This window comes from Misgurnus anguillicaudatus, chromosome 22 (genome assembly GCF_027580225.2).
Source record: "Misgurnus anguillicaudatus chromosome 22, ASM2758022v2, whole genome shotgun sequence".
In the NCBI taxonomy this organism is placed as follows: Eukaryota; Metazoa; Chordata; class Actinopteri; order Cypriniformes; family Cobitidae; genus Misgurnus; species Misgurnus anguillicaudatus.
In genome coordinates this window covers 768976-790238 of record NC_073358.2, presented here as the reverse complement: position 1 = coordinate 790238, position 21263 = coordinate 768976, and the positions used below count along the sequence as shown (strand labels likewise).

At 37.0% G+C, this 21263-nt stretch overlaps 1 protein-coding gene across 1 annotated transcript in view; it reads right to left on the bottom strand.

Moving 5' to 3' along the window:
* The window catches only part of eng (endoglin), a 43267-nt gene that overhangs the window by 3418 nt on the left and 18586 nt on the right, over positions 1 to 21263 (bottom strand). Inside the window, exons 4-12 of the mRNA XM_073860352.1 lie at positions 12954 to 13085; positions 9572 to 9752; positions 8939 to 9104; positions 8052 to 8146; positions 7646 to 7963; positions 7397 to 7608; positions 6271 to 6492; positions 6121 to 6187; positions 61 to 168 (exon numbers count right to left, since the gene is read on the bottom strand). Coding sequence (XP_073716453.1) covers positions 61 to 168; positions 6121 to 6187; positions 6271 to 6492; positions 7397 to 7608; positions 7646 to 7963; positions 8052 to 8146; positions 8939 to 9104; positions 9572 to 9752; positions 12954 to 13085 — 1501 coding nt within the window. The remainder of the gene's footprint in view (positions 1 to 60; positions 169 to 6120; positions 6188 to 6270; positions 6493 to 7396; positions 7609 to 7645; positions 7964 to 8051; positions 8147 to 8938; positions 9105 to 9571; positions 9753 to 12953; positions 13086 to 21263) is intronic.

Here is a 21263-nt window from a genome sequence, read left to right as displayed (position 1 = left end):
AAGAAAGAAGCTGTTATCAGGCCGAGCGTACACATCTCTCATCCAGTGCCTTTAACTCACCTGTGCGGATTTTAATGAACCACAGAGCGCCGGTCAGAAGAACTCCGATCAGAAAGCCTCCGAACGCCACTCCCAGAACCGCAGAGAGTCCGAACTCAAAACACGGATCTGCAGGGAACACAAACACGTGATGACGTCATCAGTCATGCCAAACAGAGAACGGTTCACGGTACGGGACAATGAAATTAAACATCTTTATCAGATCATCTGTTAATAGAGAATCACATAAATATCAGTTTGGAAATCTATTAACAAAATTTGAGCGCAAAACTGGGGATATTGTGTAACTTTGAGGAGGTTTTTGTTGACAGAAATGCAATATAAATATATTATCAGTGGTCTATAAAGAGCTTACATAATGAACTGTATTGTTTTTATTACCTTAGAATGAGACGTTTATATCTACAGTACATACAATGCGGTAAAGTGCTCTATAGTGCACGTTTTGTCATTACATTGTCCTGTGACAGCTACCGTAGCTTCTCTATGCATTTCAGAAGAAAGGGGTGAGCTGTGGACTGAGCCGTTGGTTGCAATTCGCAATCTCAGCCCTAGATCTTGCTAAAATCTACACACTGCACCTTTAATGCATATTTTTCCAGTAACACGTAAAATTGTATAGAGCTGTAGCGATTAATCGCACAAATGCGCGTTTTCTCAATGAAATGTGAAATCACATCCCAAAGCCAGGGGGCGCTCTTGTGCAGAAACTCCCTTTGTGCCACAGAAGAAGTAGCATTACAAACGCTATTCCAGGAAATGTCTATAGGTATTTTCATGATAATAAAGAATATTTTGAATGATTTTGTTGCTTTTTTAATGCATGTTATAAACGACTCATAATGATTTAAAATTAATAACTTCCTACTGACCAAATGCCGTAGTACACGCAAGCTGTGCATGAAACACAGAAACGATTTCAGGGGAATTTTCATGGGACGATTAATCGTTGCAGCCTTAAGGTTGTATTTGTTAACATTAGTTTATTCATTAGCTAACATGAACTAACAATCTACAATACGTCATAACATTTATTCATCATTTCTGTCTTTACTAATACTATTTTAAAATGAAAAGTTGTAACTGTTAACATTAGTTAATGCACAGTAAATTATTTGCATCATCAAAGATTAATAAATGCTGAAAAACTATATTACTCATTGTTATTTCATGAAAGCTGATGCATTTACTAATGTTAACAAATACAACCTTACTGTAAAGTGTTATCAATTTTACTTAATAGAAATGATAAAAACATTACTAAAGTATTATGATCGTAAAATATTATAGCGCCCCAAATATTAAGCCATAAGAAAGAAAACCCACAAATGAGATCTCTTCAATATTGCCATGATTTCTCCTAGACTTAGTTTCCATCAGCATGATTTTATGCACATTTTAAAGTATCGCATAAGAAACGAGTGATGGAAATGGCAAATTTCGAATAAAAAGCTGTATCATCTTTCATTGTCTTTATCATACAGTATATGACGCTTGATGTGTTTTAATGCCCTTGCTGTTAGTGCCTGCATCAAAAACTCTGCATTCCTTCTTCTCTCCACAGCATTTAGTTAAAGCATTACATTTATAACTAACTGCAGTCCTGTCTTTATTTTCTAAGCCTGCCTTGTTTTATTTACTGTTGGTTACTAGGTTACCAATACCACCATCATTCGCTCAAACAACTTGATAAAAACGCAAAGAATTTACATTTGTTTGTTTTTCTTTTTTTGCAAATTTTGAAAAGATTCGCTTCACGTTTGGATGGAAACCAAGCTAGTGAGATTAAAAGTAGAGCAGATATAAACTTGCTGAAATCTTCTGAGATAAAGAGCCAGAAATCTCACAAATGTCTCCACCAGTTTCAGTTAAGTTCTCAATAATGTCAAAAACTGATTTATCAAGTCATACATATTATTGAAGATGAACAAAACTCCAGATAGGTTTAACCATACAAACTCTAAGATGTTTTTGGAGAAACATCTGAAACTAAAGTGATCCTAAAACACATCTGAGCGCTCCATCAGATCTCCAGAGGTATAAAACAGCAAGAAGTTTCCTCTGGGCTTCATTAAGATCTACTTTAGAGAGTTTAAAGAGACATGACATGTCACTGATGTGTTGTATTGTATAAGACTGAATGTGTTTGTTCTTGTGTCCCGTGTGTTAAAGGACGAGCAAAAGATTGTTTATGAAAACACCTCAGCGCTTACAATCACAAGATTGTGAAGCCTCTGGTTTTCTATCATCTCGCTTTTATTTGTTTTCCTCCCAAAGTCAGCAGAAGAGTTTGGACCAAACAGCGCTCAGCTTTATTTGTGTATGTGAGCTGAGCAAACACGACAGGGAAACGGCTGACAGGTGGTCAGGATGGATGAACTTCAGGATCCTCAAAACAGGAAGATCAGAGCGAGTTCTGACATCCTGACTGAAAACATCTGCTTCAGTGAGATGATCTCTGGATATCAAAAGTGTTGTGAAAGAGTTGCAAACATCACAAACACTCTTATAAGTGCTCTGACCGTCCCCGTGTCAAATGTTGCACGTACCGTTAAAGACGTCTCCTCTATTGTTTGGTCTTAAATGGACAGCGAGGAAGGAAAAAGCGACGTGCAGACCTGATCTCAAAAACATGACCCTGCGTCAGTGTCCCCGCGCTTCTGTTATGTGTTTCGTCCAGACCAGAATATAAAAGTATTTCTCTCTTGACTCATCTGCCCGGGGATCCTCTTCCTCTTTGAAGAACAACATCTTCCCTTCTTTGTGTGAAGATGACAATAGCGACCCGTGTACATACCAGACCTCGGACACAATAAATCCCCCGCTGGCTCATTATTTCTGATTGAGGCCACAAGGTCAGCGAGCAGGCCTTCCTAAAAACAGCCCTCCGTCCTCGTTCCTCCATTCCTCACCTCAAATACACCACGACTGATTTTTGCTGAGACTAAATGGGAGTCGTCTGAATTCTTCCTTCTGAAAGAATGAATGCTGAACTTTGTACTGAATGAATAGATTGATTTCCTCTCTGTTTCCAAATTAAAACTCAAAGGTTATCAAACACAATGTTGAGCAGAACCATGTCACTGGACATTAAATCTTTAAACCTGAACATTAGCCCTAAAAACCTCCATTATTCAACACTGAACTACAGGTGTATGATAGACTGGCTTGACCTTTAACCCCTTCCTATAAAAAACAACATGAGTCATGGCACAATTTTACAGTAAAGTTGCATAAAAATTAAGGCTGTCAAAATGAACGCATTAATTCATCTTAATGACACAAATTTTATTAACGTACAATTAATTTCTGTTTGAGCCATAGCCTAGCCTGTTGTTGAGACGCAGCCTTAGACAAAATAGTCATTTTTCAATAGTCATCTTTATTTGTATGTTTTCTGAGAGGTATATCGTCCTAAATGCTTAAATAATACAAAAGATGTGTCTCCATTCACTTGCGATAGAGATTTTGTTTTTGTTTTTTTAAACATGCAGGAATTAGAAAATAAAGTGCAGGACTTGCTTAATGTTAAATTAATATTAAGAGAGATAAAGACAACAAGAAAACGATCTTCCTCATGCTGACTGACAGATCTGAAGCATGCACACAGGCGCGTGAGCCTGATATATGCACACATAGACAGAATCTGTTTTAAGAGGAATTCACGCAGATATAATCTATTATGGCTTAAGTAAATCTTTGATTAACTGTTGGGTAAAAAGATCTGATCTTAAAGCTGTCTGTTTCAATGTCAATCAAACAATAAAAGAAAGAAAAAACCTAAACATATATTGATATTGTTTTTGACTTTGTGTTTGCTAAATCTAGTGATTTTAAAGGTATAAATGCAGTGATTTTGCTTTTCAACCTTAGAAAAGATTTTTCTCAAAATTGACCTTGCGGATTCTGTCAACTTCAAACACGTGAAGCTCTGGCATTTTTTGTCCGATTCCAACAAATCATACGGACTACCGGCACATCCGGGAACTTGACTGTAAATTTCGTCACCGCCCCTTTTCGGGGGTTAAAAAAGCAGCGCCTCCATTGGCTTCCATTCAAAATAGCGGAACAAAGCAACGTTTGTACACAGCCGGCAGGCGTAAATAACTTGTGGAATCGCTCAGATTAAACATGTCGAGTGTTTGTCTGTCCATCCTGCCTGCCACAGAGCGCGAAAGATACATTGACACATTTAATTTGGTCAACACAAAAACATGTCCCTTTCATTCTCACAGCGTCAAATTTGTGTAACAACGCCATCCAGTGATTGCTCGAAATATCGCTAAGCCAGTTAGTTGTATGGCTGGAAGGAAAAGTGCACTCATTACTCTAAATATAAAGACATAATAAATAAATACGAAGTAACTTTCAAATACGAAGTAAAATCATTCACTTGCTTCCCTGTTGACTTGATGAGGTACGTGTTTAATGTCCGGGTAAGACACCTCTGGCCAATAGGGAGCGTTGTTACACAAATTTGATGCTGGGAGAATGAAAGAGACATGTTTTTATATTGACCAAATTAAATGTGTTAATGTATCTTTCGCGCTCTATGGCAGGCAGGGTGGACAGATAATTACTCAACATGTTTAATCTGAGTGATTTCATAAGTTATTTACGCCTGCCGGCTGTGTACGAAGGTTGCTTTGTTCCGCTATTTTGAATGGAAGTCAATGGAACGTCTAGTGCGATTTCCCCCAAAAGTGGGCGTGAACCTGTTCAGAGACATTCTATGACGTTGCGCCGGTTGTGCGTATACATCGTTGTGAAGGTTTTTAAATAGATAATGTCAAAATATAATTAACTCATTTGTTAAATTGGCTCAGTCCAACTTAATTTGCCAGCACGGGTCACATTTATATAATTTTAAACAAAGAAAATGAACAATTGAAATGACGAAAACATGTGATTGGTTGCAATGCTCACCACAATAATGCTCTAATTAATATTTTTCTCATTTATTTTCAAATTTTATTTTAGTTGCATTTGAAAACATTTAATTTTTAAAAAATTTACAAAATATTTGTATATAAAATGATTAAAAGAACGCATTTTTGCACAAAATTTGGGCAATTTCAAGTGAGCGTATGTGATTCTCTGTTAACTTTTTAGGCGTTTGGCTCGACTTAAAAACAAAACGATTTGAATGTGCATGACGTCTCTGGTTAACATGAACTAAGATGAATAAATGCTGTAGAATTATTGCTCATTGTTAACTAATATGTTCAATAAGTACAAATTCAATCTTATTGTAAATTGTTACCAATTGTTTTTCACCAAAATCATTTGTTATTCATGTAAATAAACAGAGAGCTGCACATTATATCTTTATGAGTCTCTCATCAGCAGTATTACGTGTTGAAACATGTTATGAGTTAAATCAGATTGATGAAATGATCCGGGGTGCGTTTCCCGAACAACAACGCAACTCACTGCTCAACCAACATAGTACGATGCATAGTTGGAGAAACTAACTACCTTGTCACGATTGTTTCCCGAAAGCATAGAAACTTTGTCACACATTCGTCGTTTGAACCATGTTGGTTTAACAACTTAGTTGGTGATGTCACGTAGGAGGTGAAGTACTAATTAATCTGTGCAAATCGATTCAAACCACACAAGTTTGCGATGCAGCTTGCGAATGTTAATTTGAACAATGGTTTCGGGAAACACCAAATCGTTGAACTTTGTCAGTAACGATGAAACTTACCACAGTAGTTGGCTAACAAGGGTTTCGGGAAACGCACCCTAGCTTATGTCATGAAGAAGACAGAAAGTCATACATGAGTATGAAGGAGAGTATTTTTCCTCATAAATCCTTCAACTATAATCTACAAGAGTTGATAATGTTGATGCAGATATTCTCCTTTACATCCACCATCAGGACTTCAAACTCTTCATACATTAAATATGTAAACCTTTCAACACAGACCTACCATGAGCTTCAAAGCTTCATATACTCAAATATATCTTTGTCATTTTTAAATGTGCAGTATTTCTTTCTGTAATCTGATTCATCTGAGTGAAAGTGAAGAGGACAGATAGTTGTGAAGCTCTTACTTGTGTTTGGTATGAATGACGGGATGACCTGCAGGTTCCTCTTCACCTGAGATTCTTTCAGACAAAACTGTAAACAGAAACAAGAAGAACAGATGAGTTTGTGAGTCAATAAAGGTGGTAAAGATCTCTCAGTACTCTAGAAACCTTTACCTGGTCAGAACAAGCAATGACGGTGCACTCGATGTCCCACGAGCTTGATGGCAGATCCTGAAGATCCTCTAAAGAGAAACTGAGTCTCTTGGGACAGGCTTTACCATGACACGTCTCCTCTTTAAAGGGCATGTTCCTCACCATGGATACAGATCGCGCCCAACATTTGTTGACAATGATGGTGAAGGATAAAGGTCCTAAAATCTGACTTGAGATCTGAATCTAGAAGAACATAGCAAACGCAGGTCACAAACTGAAACCTCAAGTACATTACAAAAATCACAATGAACCTCGTCCCTCCTTAAACAAACTGTGTAATGATGGATCCTTAAACAGGCACTGTCCCTTGAGCGGGACACCTGAGTTTACTTCAATATTTTTCATGTAAATCATGACAAACTATATATCATTGAAAAGGTCTAAGGGTCTAGAAGACATATTTCAACAGTGTTTTATAAAAGAAATTATGTTGGAAGAGTAATTGATTCATTTATAAGAAGAGTGTGTCTGAAAACATTTCTGCTAAATGTCACTGTCCCGCCAGCGTTTGCTTGCATGTGAATTATTATCTAATCATGACAAAATCGTTTGACAGCTCCAAGAATGTAGATTTCATATTTTAAAACATTTTAGCAGTAATAATAATAATGCAGTGACAGTAATTTATTCATTTGTGACAAGAGTATGCAGCAAACCGTTGACACCTAGTGGCTGTTGTTGGTAAAACCACTAAAAGTGTAACAGAAAGCTAAATTTTTTAGAAATTTGGATCACAACTAGTTTAGTCTTATTTTTTTCTGTTGTGAACTATTTTTATAATTTTATGTATACATATAAACTTTAACTTATTAAAATAAATAAAGCTGCTACAACAATTTTTATATGTAATATTTTCACCTCCAGACACTTCTGTGAAAAACATTAAAGTGTCTTTTTTAAAACAAGACCAAGATTAGGCTTCTAGAGCAAAAAAATGCCAGAGTTTTACCCCAGATTTAGTGGTATAGATATTAGCCAATCACTTTAAACACTGACCTTTAATGTGCAGTAGGACTTTTCACTAAGATCATAAGTATTAGTTTACATTTCAGAGTAAAATACTGAAGATTATCATCATCTGCTGTACCTCAGCGTAGAGTATCTTGTCACTTTGAACTTTACTGCTGGGATCTAAAGGAGATCTGTAGTCTGGAGACGAGAACAACTGCATCTCCATATGAAGCTCTGAAGGACTGGGTGTTGTGGGGGTGACAGTCACTTTTGCTGGCGTCTCAACTGAAGAGAGAGAGAGAGAGAGAGATGAAGAGCGTTTAGACAAACACAAGTGATTAGATTTAATCCATCACCTCTAATCCTAAATGCAAAAATGCTTAACCACAGCTCACCACAGTAACATCATTCACAGTCAGAATAAAATCATTCAGATAATGTGAGTTAAGTGTGTCACGTGTTGGGTGATGTCCGGACTGATGGATCAGAAGAAAGATCCAGAAGTCATCAACTGGTGTGCTCGTGTTGCTGGTGATCCACAGCTTTATAGCAGACGTGTTGAGACGGATCTCAGTGTAACTGCTGACAGATGTGGTGTTGAAATGAGAAAAGACCTTCTGCATGAGACCTTCCACATCATCTGAAAGATTCCTATTCGGAGGCACCTTTGTTCCATTCAACATCACTGGATTGTTGGTCAGGAGGAAAGATCAGACACAGATCTAAATCTGAACAAATCTCAATTTCTTAGGTTAGGTCTGGTTTTAATATCCGTGTTATTCTCACCAGGAATTTAAATGAATAATGTGATGGAAGTTCCCACGTGGTGTTCGGTGGACCTCTCAGGACAACTTTAGATACCGACGACAAATTCAAAGAAACACGGCTGGAAAAAACACAGACATTTATTCAGTTATCATGTGATATTGATGATTACATTTGTATAAGAACGTACAGTACGAAAGTATAATTCATGCAAACAGAGTAATGGTATGCGGCAGTTGCGAGTGTCTAGTTCATTTTAAATAGAAGACGTGCAGAAATTGGCAAAACTTGGGCAGTTGTAGAAGTGGAGCGGAGTCGCACACCTTGCCTGTGCAACCAAAATCCTGCCCCTTTCACAAACACGGCTCTTTACGACAGGTGCCGTTGAAAAAAAACTTATTTGCACCAAATCCTGCACAAAACGATTCCACTACACCAGAAAAGCTGTATACCATGTGAAACACCCATAAGAACGATCTACGGTACTAAGCAGAAGCACTGTTCCAGTGTTCCTTACACACTATTTATGATTTATAAAGATTATGTAATATTGCGTTATGTTGCTAAGCTAGTGTATGAAAATAGGCCAAGATATAGTCCATTTTTTTACATTTATTCATTTTTTAGCTGTTATCGAATAAAATGCATTTACACTCAACATGGCAAGTGCATTCTGGTATTTTTTATTATAGAGACTACATGCAATGCTGGCTTTGAATCGGATGAAAGCAGCTGTTCAGTTCAATACGCTCTTCATGGGAGTGCATCTGAATTAAAATAATGTCTAGGTGAACAAAAACAAGGTTTTTCTTAGCACTGCATTAAAGCTGTTGTTGTTCAAGGTATCGGGTCAAATATGAATCATAAATCCTGTCGCATACGGGGTGAACATTGATTACATAGTTATATTTACCGTATCATGACATTGTCTGGTATATTGATAACATGCAGATCTTCTGCTGAATGTTTGTTGTAACAGGATTTCAGATGGCTGGATGGCGTGGTGGCGTCCAGATCAATCAAGGGTTTATGTGTTGGCACTTCCGGCTGCAGGTCACAAATGGAGGGCAGACCCGTTCCTGTTCCCGTTTTAAAGAAGATAACAGAATGATGCAATAGGCTATTTCGTTTAGTATCAGCCTTGAACAATTAAACATATTTGACAATAATAACATGAAATAACATTTATTTCTATAACTTTTATGGAAATCTTTTGAGTTTTTATACAGTAAATTATTCAAAGTTTCAAAAAGTTGCATTTTTTAGGAGTGCGTTATATCCTTGGACTGTTACCCCGAGTTGTTGTGCGGTTAACCGCATGATTTGTTGCTTCTTCAACGTAGTAAATAAAAATCAATACTGCCACTTATCAATGATCATAATACAGCAGATGAAACAAAAAGTGCTCTTGTTGATCAGTTGGTAGAGAATTTAACTCAACTCTTTCTACTATACTGCTGTAGTTAACCTAAACTTCACATTAAGTGTTTTAATATATAAACTGTCAGAGGCATCTGTACATATGACAAATGAAATGTGATCTAACCTTTAACCCCTGTAAAAGTAATGGTTTTGGGATTTTGTGCTGTGGTGTAGGACGTGACTCCTCCAAACGAATTATTTGCCCATTTCAGAAGTTCAGAATCATCTCTTGTATACGGGGCATCTTGTGGTTTAACAAGTTTACCATCATTTTTGTAAACTGTGACTGAAGTTCCATTTGTTACCTGTGAAGCAGATGAATGAGATCAAAGAATATTACACAAACCCATGAATACTGTACACATCTAAATACAACTCTGGGTTGATACTTTATTCTCTAAATCTTCAGTCTTAAATTTAAACAATCATTCTCATACTTGTTCATTTAAATGCAACACATTATATAAAAAACATTCAAGACTTTATTTTCGGATGCAAATACATTTTTGTGTTTCACCCCCCTTAGTCTGTTATTTTTTTCCTTTTAATAATAAAATAGCATATATGCAATACATTTATCGTTTGTCAATATTTTTAGACAGCACATACTATATATTGTATCTCAACCCAAAAATCATCACATTTTCCTGTCGTCACATTATCACATTGTCACATTCTCCTGTCATCATCCAATTATAACATTATTACTCATCATGGCATTATCCTGTCATCATCATCGCATTATGCCTCCGTCATCGCATTATCCCGTAGTCGTCATCGCATCATCCCGCCGTTGTCACATTATCCAATTGTCATCACATTATACTGTTGTCATCCCATTATCCTGACATCGTCACAGCATTATCCCATCGTCCCATTATACTGTTGCCATTGTCACATTATCCCGTCGTCGTCACATTTATCTCGTCATCACATTTGTCTTGTCGTTGCATTATCCCGTCATCGGCATCGCATTATTCCATCTTCATTATCGCATTATCCCATCATTGCAGTACCCCCTCACCCAAGTCATCAGTGCATTATCATGTCGTCTTTATTGCATTGTCATGTCGTCATCATCACAATATCCTACCATTGTCATCGCATTATCCTGTCGTCGCAATTCCCGTTGCCGTTGTCACATTATCCCGTCATCGTTACATTTATTGCGTCGTCGCATTATCCCGTTCTTACCATCGCATTATATCGTCATCATCCCACAATTCTATCATCATCATCAATATCCCATAGTCATCATCGCATACCTCCCTCATCATCGTATTATTCAGGGCTCGAAATTGCGACCACTTTGGTCGCATATGCGACCGAAATTTAATCTGTGCGACCTTAAAATATATTTGGGAGCATTTGTGCGACTGCCCATTTTGTTGTGACGCAAGTTGATTGTGATCCTGGTGCTGGCGCTGTCCCAGGTTCAGTGTTCTCTCCAACAATACTTAACCAATAAAATTTCACTATTAAGTTCTTGCGTTTAATGAAGACTGCAGATTGGCTAATCAGTCATTCCTTGTTGCCGTGAAGCGCGGAAATGTGAAAAGACGAACACGTCGCGAGCATGACGAGAGCGAGCCGATTACAGCCAACCCAGACAGCAGACGACTCTGGGCCGGATCCATTCCGGATCTGTGCTGAAGTCAACAGCTCTGGCGCTGATCCGGTGCGGATCCGGCCCAGAGTCGTCTGCTGTCTGGGAAGGTTATTACTGTATTTTTTGAAAGACGATCCGGATTCAAATGTAACTCCACCACCGGAAAATACGAGTTGACGTTAAACCTTTCAGAGAGAGTGGCTTAAAGATTTCGAGTGTCTCCGCTATGAAAATGTAACTTACTGTGTTTACTGTAAATCCTGTAAAACGGCGTTAATGGCGGAATCAAAAATTTTAAGCGCCAGACGTACCTTGCTGAAACATGGCAAAAGTGCCAAAAACACAAGACGTGTCATGACAAATGTGTTTATTATTGATGGAGACACCCACCTGTCTGTCAAAGTGTGTTTGATGGTGTATGTGCGCATGCGCTGGTGAATGGACATCCGACAACATCCTTCTGGTCCATGTTGCTGTGGAATACGACAATGCTGATGGTATGTTTTTTTTGTATTTTTTTAAAACATTGCCTATTTAGTAGTAATAGCATCCTGGTAATGCAGTTATCAATACCAATATATATTAGCCTTCTGTATTAGGGTCACTTTTGTAATGTCACAATTAATCAGTGTTTTACGTGTTTGCAAGTTTTTTTATTGTAATCTTAATCAGGTTACTTGTAATTGTTAAATTATTATTGCTGCTATACTATTTCAACAGCATTTGGGTATTAATTTAGGAATTTATGCAGCAAAAAATAAAATAAAATAAAATAGAAGACCAAATTTTAAATGCTGGCCATAGGATGTGCAAAGCCCGGTGGTGGTGTTTTATTTTTAATCAAATAAATCTATTAACATTTACATTGTAGTTGTGATGCTTTTTAATTTTTGGATGGATGCGCCTAAATTTTTGCTGGTGCTCCTAACTCTTTAAAGTTGGGAGCACCAGTGCTACCAAATAAAAAAGTTAATTTTGAGCCCTGGTACTATTCCATCATCGTCAACGAATTATCATGTGGTCTTTATTGCATTATCATGTCGTCATCATCGTACTATTATGTCCTCATCATCGCATTATCCTGCTGTCATCATCGCATTAATCTATTGTCATCGCATTTACCCTATCGTCGCATTGTCCTGTTGCCGTCTTCACATTTATCTCATCGCCGCATTATCCCGTCATCACAGCGCATTATCTCGTCATTTTCGCATAATTCTATCATCATCATCGCAATATGACATTGTCATCATCACTGTATTATACCGTCCCGTCATTGCATTATCCCATCGTCATCATTGCATTATCATGTCGTCATCATCGCACTATCATGTCATCGTCATTGCATTATTCCACCAACATCAAATTTATCCGTCTCAACATAATCCCGTCATAACATTATGCCGTCATAACACCTCATTCTGGCTCATATGGGGTGGAGCAGCACTTTCACCTCCTTAGAGGAAATAAATGTTTGTTCCTTTTCTGTTTAGACTTTAATTCCAATGCGCATTGTTCTTACTGAAATCTAATAAAGGTTAACAAGGTTCAACAGGGGAGAAAGAACTTCGCAAAAACAAATCTTTACAAATACGCTGTGTGTTTGTGTCAAACTGAGTTTATTTAAAATGAATTAAAGTATTCACAAATTAAGTATGTCTGTTGAGATCACAAACTAAACAAACATAGGTTAATAGACTCTCTGAAGATAGCTGAAATTGTGCAGCTGGAGCGGTTTTATTGTCCGACATCTGCCAACAGCTCCCACATGAGAAACGTACCGAGTTTAACTGTTAAATATAAAAATCTGAGCGGCGTCATTCTGCTGGCAGCTACTGAAGAATCACAGATGTGAAGACTAAACTCAACTCTCATGGTGTTTGCATCCAATACTTACATAGATTTTGAAGTCTGGATTGTCTGAGATGAGGATAGTGATCTCCTGTGTAGAGGTGGAGGTGAGAATCAACACAGACTGATTCAATGCACTTACATTGAGGGTGAACATGGGAATCCCCTGTTGAAAAGACTAAAAAACAAGTACAGAATTAATTTGAATGTTATTATTACACGTATATAATGTATTTAAAACAAATACAAATATACAAAAATACTGTATGTTACACATGATAGACATTAATGTACCAAACTGAAAACAGAGTTTAGTTTAAACCTTCAAAATCTATAACAAACTGTACTTCAGGGGCCCTAAACAACTGAAAGACAAGAATCATTGCTCATTATGATCATAAAACTGTCATCAGTCAAACTACAGCAACAGAAAGAAAAGGGAATTCATCAGATTTGTGTGTTTGTAACTTCAGTTTGTCCCTGTGTTTTAGTAAATCACACACAATGAGATCCAAGCATCAGATATTCCCACGGGCACTATTCCTCTGATTAGGAAACAAAGAAATCCAGCACATAAACATTTGCACCGGTTTGGCAGAGCTGCGGTTGATGTGAAGACGCGCAGACGCACTGAACCTTGAAATATAAGATGATCTCATGCACCCTCATGATTTGGGCTTTACCGCGGTAAACGCGCGGCATATAGCTTACAACTGAACTGAGACTCCAGATTGAGCACACACAATATTGACTGTAACTGCATACTTTAGATTAGTGATTGAAATAAATATATGACCTCAAACTGTAAGATGTCATATTAGTTACATACATATAACAGTAAAAGTTGATCAATCTACACCTGGTGGTCATTGAAACAGATGTGATGCTATTTCAGATGGCGCTGAACCGCTCATGTTTCTGGGTGATCACGCAAAATTGGACTTATGAGGTGTCATGAAACATATGGATAAAAAAAGTAAATGCAAAGTAAGAGTATTAAAATAAGAAGCATACAGTTACAAACATCTCTTCATGTACTATTTTGCACATAATTTAAAATGACATCATACAAACCAATTTTGTTGTTTTTTCATACTTAAGGGAGAAAGTTTCATTACCGCAATGTGTCCATGACTGGATTTTGGTTCTTTGACATTAAAATATTTTAATTAAAAAAATCTAAAAAATAAAACGCTTCAGTGCATGTTATACTATAAACATTTACAGTAAAGAAACATGTGCTATTTGGTGATCATTGGTAAATGTAGAGACAATAATAAGGAATATAAATGTGTCCAAGAAAAAAATTTCTCATCCTCCGCAACAATTTTCAGTCATTGTTTAAGCCCTCAATAAACTAACATTTTAAAAAATATAGTTGAAAGGGACATAATTGACACTCAAGATGGCTACCAGGTAAGCAGTTCTTATTTTTTCTCTCCAGATAAAAGTTAAAATTTTGTTTGTCATAGTACCTAGACAACTTTTTAGTTCTCATTTCCGAAACATGATTTTGCATATATTTAATGTAATATCATGTTGCAATAATGATAATTTTTGATAATGATAATCTAAAAAATTGTAATAATTCTATAGGAAATATGTTTTAAATCCTCAAAAAAAATAGTGGTTATAGTAAGTTCAGACCTTAATCTTATATGTGCAAAAAAAAACTTCTAAGCACTATGATAGAAACTATAAAGATTAAACATCTGTGAAAACTTTAAATATCAGGAAACATTGCGCCTTAAAACCACAGGACGATGTCACTTTATGTGTAAGGTTTATTTAGCGATTGTTCTTAAACATTACAGCTTAATTTATAAGAAAACTTTCTCCGATGTGTATTATCGACAGCCGTTCATGCATGTGTTAAACTCCAACAAAGTGTGTCAACCATATACATATATATACATAGATGCATCATTCAATCACTCCATAGATGTGAGCCACTTATAGGGCATCTGTGCGACAGACAGATAGATCACTAAATGAATTATTTTAGTGATGTCTTTACTTCCTTTCAGGGCCTTGAAAGCTGTAAGTTACGTTGCTGTCTATGTGGGCTCAGAAATATCTCCATTTGTGATCCGAAGATAAACAAAGGTCTTACAGGTGTGGAATGACATGAGTGTTAGGAATTCATGACGAAATTCCCAACAAACCCAACCTAATAGAGATCAGTAAATATAAGGTGAGGTGGTGTATGTCTATCTGCATAAGAGAGGAATAATAGCATGTAATCATTCACCAAACTTCATACTCAGAAAACCGATGATTTCTACTTGGTTTGGATTGTTTTTGTGAGACAGAAATCCTTACGTTTGTCGTGCATCTGTTCTGCATTTCTCAGAACATTAAATGTATTTTAACTTAAGACGTTAGGTTGAATTGACTGAAAACTTTCATCTGATATTGTAAGACAGGATTCAAGTCCATCATTACAGAGATACCCAAGCAGAGGTTTCGATCTCCTTACTAGTAGTTAGAGAAATTAACTGCTATTAATATCTGCTTCAACTGTTAAATAATTACTAATACATCCATATTAACCCATGTCTATACAAGCGGTAATGGTTTTACTATGGAAGTGTGCTCACGATTGTGAAAATGCTGTTAAGCTTCTTGTGGTTTATTGCTTTAAAGGATTACTCCACTTTCATAAAAATCTAGATAATTTACTCATCCTCATGTCTTCTAAGATGTTTATGTCTTTTTTGTTGTTCAGTGGAGAAGAAATTAAGTTTTTTGAAGAAAATATTTCAGGATTTTTCTCCATATAGTGGACCTCAACCGTTTACAGTTTCAATTCAATTCAATTCAATTCAATTCAATTCAATTCAATTCAATCCAATTCAATTCAATTCAATTCAATTCAATTCAATATAAATAAAATTGAATTGAATTGAATTGAATTTACAGCCTCAATGCAGCCTCAAAGGACTCTAAACCATCCTAACTGAGACATAAGGGTCTTATCGGTCCCGTACACACTGCATATTAATTCGGTTGTCACTTCACCTTTTAATGCTTAATCCTGTTCTGTACACACACACTTCAGTAATTTACGGGACTCACAACCGCATTCTACAACCGAATTAACTCCCGCAAAATGCAGGTAGTGACAACCGCATTTACAGAAACTCTGCTTAGTGTGTACAGTGTGTACCGTACAAGTAGTTCATCAAGTGTTTAAACGTGCATCATAAACAGGACAGGTCTCTCTTCTGAAAAAATGTATTCCTAGAAGGTGAAAATAGTCTTCTGTATGTGCGGTTCAGAAAATGACAGAGGCACGAGGTTTGCTGACTAGTGTTGCCAGATCTTGCACTAAAAAACAGCGAACAAGAAAAATCCAATAATAAACCGAAATAAACGATAGAACGTTGCTATGGTTATTTCTTTGTCAATCATCACATTTTCGGGAGTGAGTCTTGTTCTGTACAGACATGAAACGAACATTTAGGGGATTCACTCCTGCATTTAAATGCGGTTGTCAGTGTGTACAAGACCATCTATATGCGACCTTACGTATTACGAAATCATATGGAAAGGTCACGCGTTACATATGTGAAACACACTCTTGTGGAAGACATTAATGAGTATCATTTCACATACAACAACATCTGAACGCTCCTCTTTCTCCACACTTGTAAACACTGTAGCGGTAGTTTCACATATGTCATGCGCGACCTTTCCACGTGATTAAGTAAGGTCACACTGGCGTTAGTTTTACTAGATAAGACCCGTATGCCTCGGCTGGGATCATTTAAAGCCCTTTGACGCTGCACTGAAACTGTAAACTGTCCACTGTATGGAGAAAAATCCTGCAATGTTTTTCTCTAAAAACCTAATTGAACAAAGAAAAAGACATAAACATCTTGGATGGCATGAGGGTGAGTAAATTATCAGATTTTTTAATGAAAGTGGTTTATTGCTTTAATATACTCCGTTTTTTTTCCACAGTTCTCAGTGTTGTGTCTACATGAGTTGAGAGCAGCAAACGTTTGTCATTTGTGAGAAAATGCTTCCATCTGGACTCCATCAGAGGTCCGAGCCAAACCCCTAAAACCTCTTGTACCGACTCCAGCTCACAGCGACACATCCTAATCTCATTTACACACAATATCAACATTCCCTACTCGAGAACATACAGACCAGATCACAAATGTCTGCATCAAACATTAAGAAAACTGATCCCTGGAGTATTAAATATAATCTTTATCTTCGACATTTAAACAATCCAGACATTTTACTCATCTATTTGAACGGATGATTAATAATGATTGTAATGACCTCACTACATTATCAAACCTAAATTATCTCCACTGCTGGATTGGCGACAACCAACATTAAACTGAGAGGTTTTAAATGATATCAGACATATTTTATATTTCATGGAAAACTTCAACATTTCATGACCAGACAAGAGCACACCGCATGTCTTTTATAGTGACTTATTTCTACATGAAGATCATTAAGTGTGTTCCCTCAAAACTGACAATTGGTATAGCACCATGATCTATAAGCTGATTCTTCCAACACATCATTAATCTTTACAAAAGCACAGTGACCTGCAGCAACGTCTTCATAGCACACACACATCATAAATCTGATGTTTCACAAGCGCATGTGAAAGACTCCAGTGGAGAACTCATGAGAACAACAGTCAGCTCAATGCAGTGATTCATGTTTATTCATGAGTAAACTTCAACCCAGAATCAAACCCTGCAACACAAACCACAATATGCGAGTAAGAATTTACAAAATCATTTTACACTCACCCTTTAATATAGAAGATATTTAAAGTAGCACTTATTAAAAGGCACAGTAAAGATGGGTGTGTAGTTAAAAGTAAAACATTCAGATCATAATCTTCAGTATGAATGATTTAAGTCTGGCATGAGTTTATCAGAGAGCAGAGGCTAACCTTTATTTCTTTACAGCTTTTATTAAATTGATCAGCTCTTGTCAGCATGTGCTCAAACATCAGCCCACCACGCATTTACTTGCAGGGTTTCAGACTCAAACCCCTGTGATCATAGAGGTTTGACATGAGCTCACCACCATGGAGTCCAACCACTGAGCTAATAAAGGCTTTCTACAGTCGCACACGCGCACACGCACACACACTGTTGTGCGTCTGTGGCTGCAACTGTTAACAAGTTGTTAGGCAGGCGTGAAGTGACAGCATGTGGCAAATAAAGGGAAGTCACAGGTGTGTGTGTGTGCGTGTGTGTGTGCGTGTGTGTGTATGTGTGCGTGTGTGTGTGTGTGTGCGTGTGTGTGTGCGTGTGTGTGTATGTGTGCGTGTGTGTGTGTGTGTGCGCGTGCATGTGTACGTGTGATGTAAAAATAATGATACAGGTTCTACAGTGGCAGAGATCTCTGTCTTCATCCTGAACTTACAGATGGATTTTCTCTCATAAGAAAAATTGCATGTACACAGAAATGTTACATTTTTTATAATCTTACTAGAATATGACGTTACACAGCAATGTCTTGTGTTGCTAAGGTTGTGTAGCTGGTTGCTAGGGCAATGCTATTCCCGTGTTCAAGGCTTAGAAAGACAGTAAAGGCATTGTCCACGTGACTACAGTGATTCAATCTTCGTCAGAGACCGAGTCGCTCGTTTGGGTTTTTATAAACAGAAAGTATTCTCGTTGCTTCACGAGATGAAGATTGAAACACTGCAGGCCTGTAGACTATTTTAATCATTTATGTTCTGCCTTGCTTAACCTTGAACATGGGAGTAGCATAGAGCCGTGGTTCTCAAACTTTTTCGACATGCGGCCCCTCCTTTTGTATGGTGGCCCCCACTTCTTTCTTCGTGAATATTTATGACATAAAACAATATAAAACATAACTTTTGAATTAATTAAAATATATAATGTGGTGCTGTTTGTTATTTGCCTTTTTATCTGAGGTTTAATTACACAGAATTCATGATAAATTAATGTATTTTATAAAATATCTAAAAACTGGGGCCCCCCTGGCACCGTCTCGGGGCCCCCAGGTTTGAGAACCACTGGCATACAGCTCCTGCAGTTGACATAATGGTAACACACTACTAGTGTAGTTTACAACTCTCACTATTACCTGGTTGGTTATTAGCATTAATATTTCAGAGATATTGGTTGTTTATTAATACTTAAGCACATATTAATACCTGATTCTGTGAAACGTTATTCTACATCCTTAATCTTATCCAATACTTAAACTTAACAACTACTTTACTAAGTATTAATAAGCAGTTATTACAAGTATATATAGGCAAAAGTTGTTAATAGTTAGTTAATAGTAGGGATGCATATCAATTAATCGCGATTAATCTATAGCAGAATAAAGGTTTTTGTTTACATCATATATGTGTGTGAACTGTGTATAATAATTATGTATATATAAATATGCACACATGCATGTATAATTTTAAGAAAAAAATATATTTATATATTAAGTATTTATATTTATATATTATATAAATTATACATAAATATACAAATGTATATACACATGTAAACATTGCTTAAATATATACATGCATGTGTGTGCATTTAACTATACAAAGTTATTATACACAGTACACACACATATATGATGTAAACAAAAACTTTTATTCTGCCATAGATCAATCGCGACCAATTGACATGCATCCCTAGTTAATAGTGATAATTGGACCTTATAAAGTGTGACCAGAATAACTGATGTACTTTTATATGATTTATTTGAGTCATTTCAAGCCGATCTTTGTATCATTTACTAAATAGGATTTAAAAAGTAATTAGTAATAATAAGTAATTAAATACTTTTTAGAGAGAGTAATTTGTAATCTAATTACATGATTAAAGATGTCATTAGTAACTAGTTATTAATTACTTTCTTTGTCTGAGACCCTTCTGAAGTTGAACAAAGGTTTTACGGGTGTGGAACGACATAAGTGGGAGTCATTCTGGAGTAAATTAACCCTTTAAATCAAACATATCCCCCCCCCCCCCCCCCACACACACACACACACACATCTCAATGATATTCTACGTACATCTGTATGGGGTCTCGGGTCTCTCTTTCAGTGGAATTGTATGGGATTATTTTCCAAATGTTTCTTTTTATTCAGAAAACTGCACAGCTCTTTTCAACAAGTCATATTTAAATGATCATTGTAGAGCCATTAACATTCATTATTTCTGCTCATATAAACATAAGAGCAACATTCTGTGAAGTGTGATGATTTTTTTTCATTACAAATGATTAGCTGTGTTTCTGAATCTCGCTTTAGTGTCTGGGTGGTAAACGCGCTTCAGTCAGACTCTATATTTAATATTGAACGTGGGTGTTGAAGGAAACAATCTGCTCACATTAATACTTTGCACCAATCCAGGATGGTGTTTACAGAAACGCAGAAGCAGTCATAATCCATCGTCGTCCACCTCGCTCTATTTGGGTCAAACAATGTTCGCCGCGGTGCCTGATCACTCGCCCTTGCTATTTTTGTTCCTGTTCTTTCAAGATACAATTGTTTTCCTTTTGCTGGTTTTTTTTTCTCAAGTGCACTTTTTTCGGGTCTTTGCTGATGCATAACAGCTTCCCGTTATTCTTTGGCTCTCTGCTTAACCCCGGACGGCTCCAGTAGTCCAGACTCGGCTCTCGGCCAACATACCAGGAACGCAGCCAGAGTGTGACATCAATGAACGCTTGAAGCTCCGCCCACAAAAACACAACTAATTTCCATATCTTCATACATGTGTGTGTGTGTGTTTTCTCGAAAATACTTTTAAAGAACTCATTCTTCCTAAAATCATAATTTTGTCATCATTTAAATCCCCCTTATGATGTTATTTTTGTTTCTCAGTGAAATGCATAAGTTTTATAGAAAAGTCTTCTTTATTGACATCTGTAGTTATTAATGAAACAAGGTCTGAAAATCTGTTAAATCTGTTTTGATGACGGTCTAACGGTGCATTCACAGGGGGCGCTTCCCATTCACTTTTAATGGGTGACGTCATGCATTACCAAACTGAATTGTGAATATGCCTAGTCAGTGCCATTGCTCACGGCAGAAGATGAACATTTCTCAACATTTTAAGCGGCAATACGTGTGTCAGCCAAACAGATTGCCTTATGCAAATAACCTAGGCAGAGCCAGCCAATTACGTTTATGGAAGACCAGAGCATAGGTTGCAGCCACTGTGATTGGCTGTTGGCCACGCTTCAGACAAGCCCTCCGTCAAGCGTTAACGCTTTTGCCCCGTGTGAAAGACATCCTGCTTCACGTTTAGCGCGAATGAGGCGCCGCAAATTGAACATTAAAAATGTTTAACTTTGGTGGATATTCATGTCGCCTTAACCAATCAGGAGC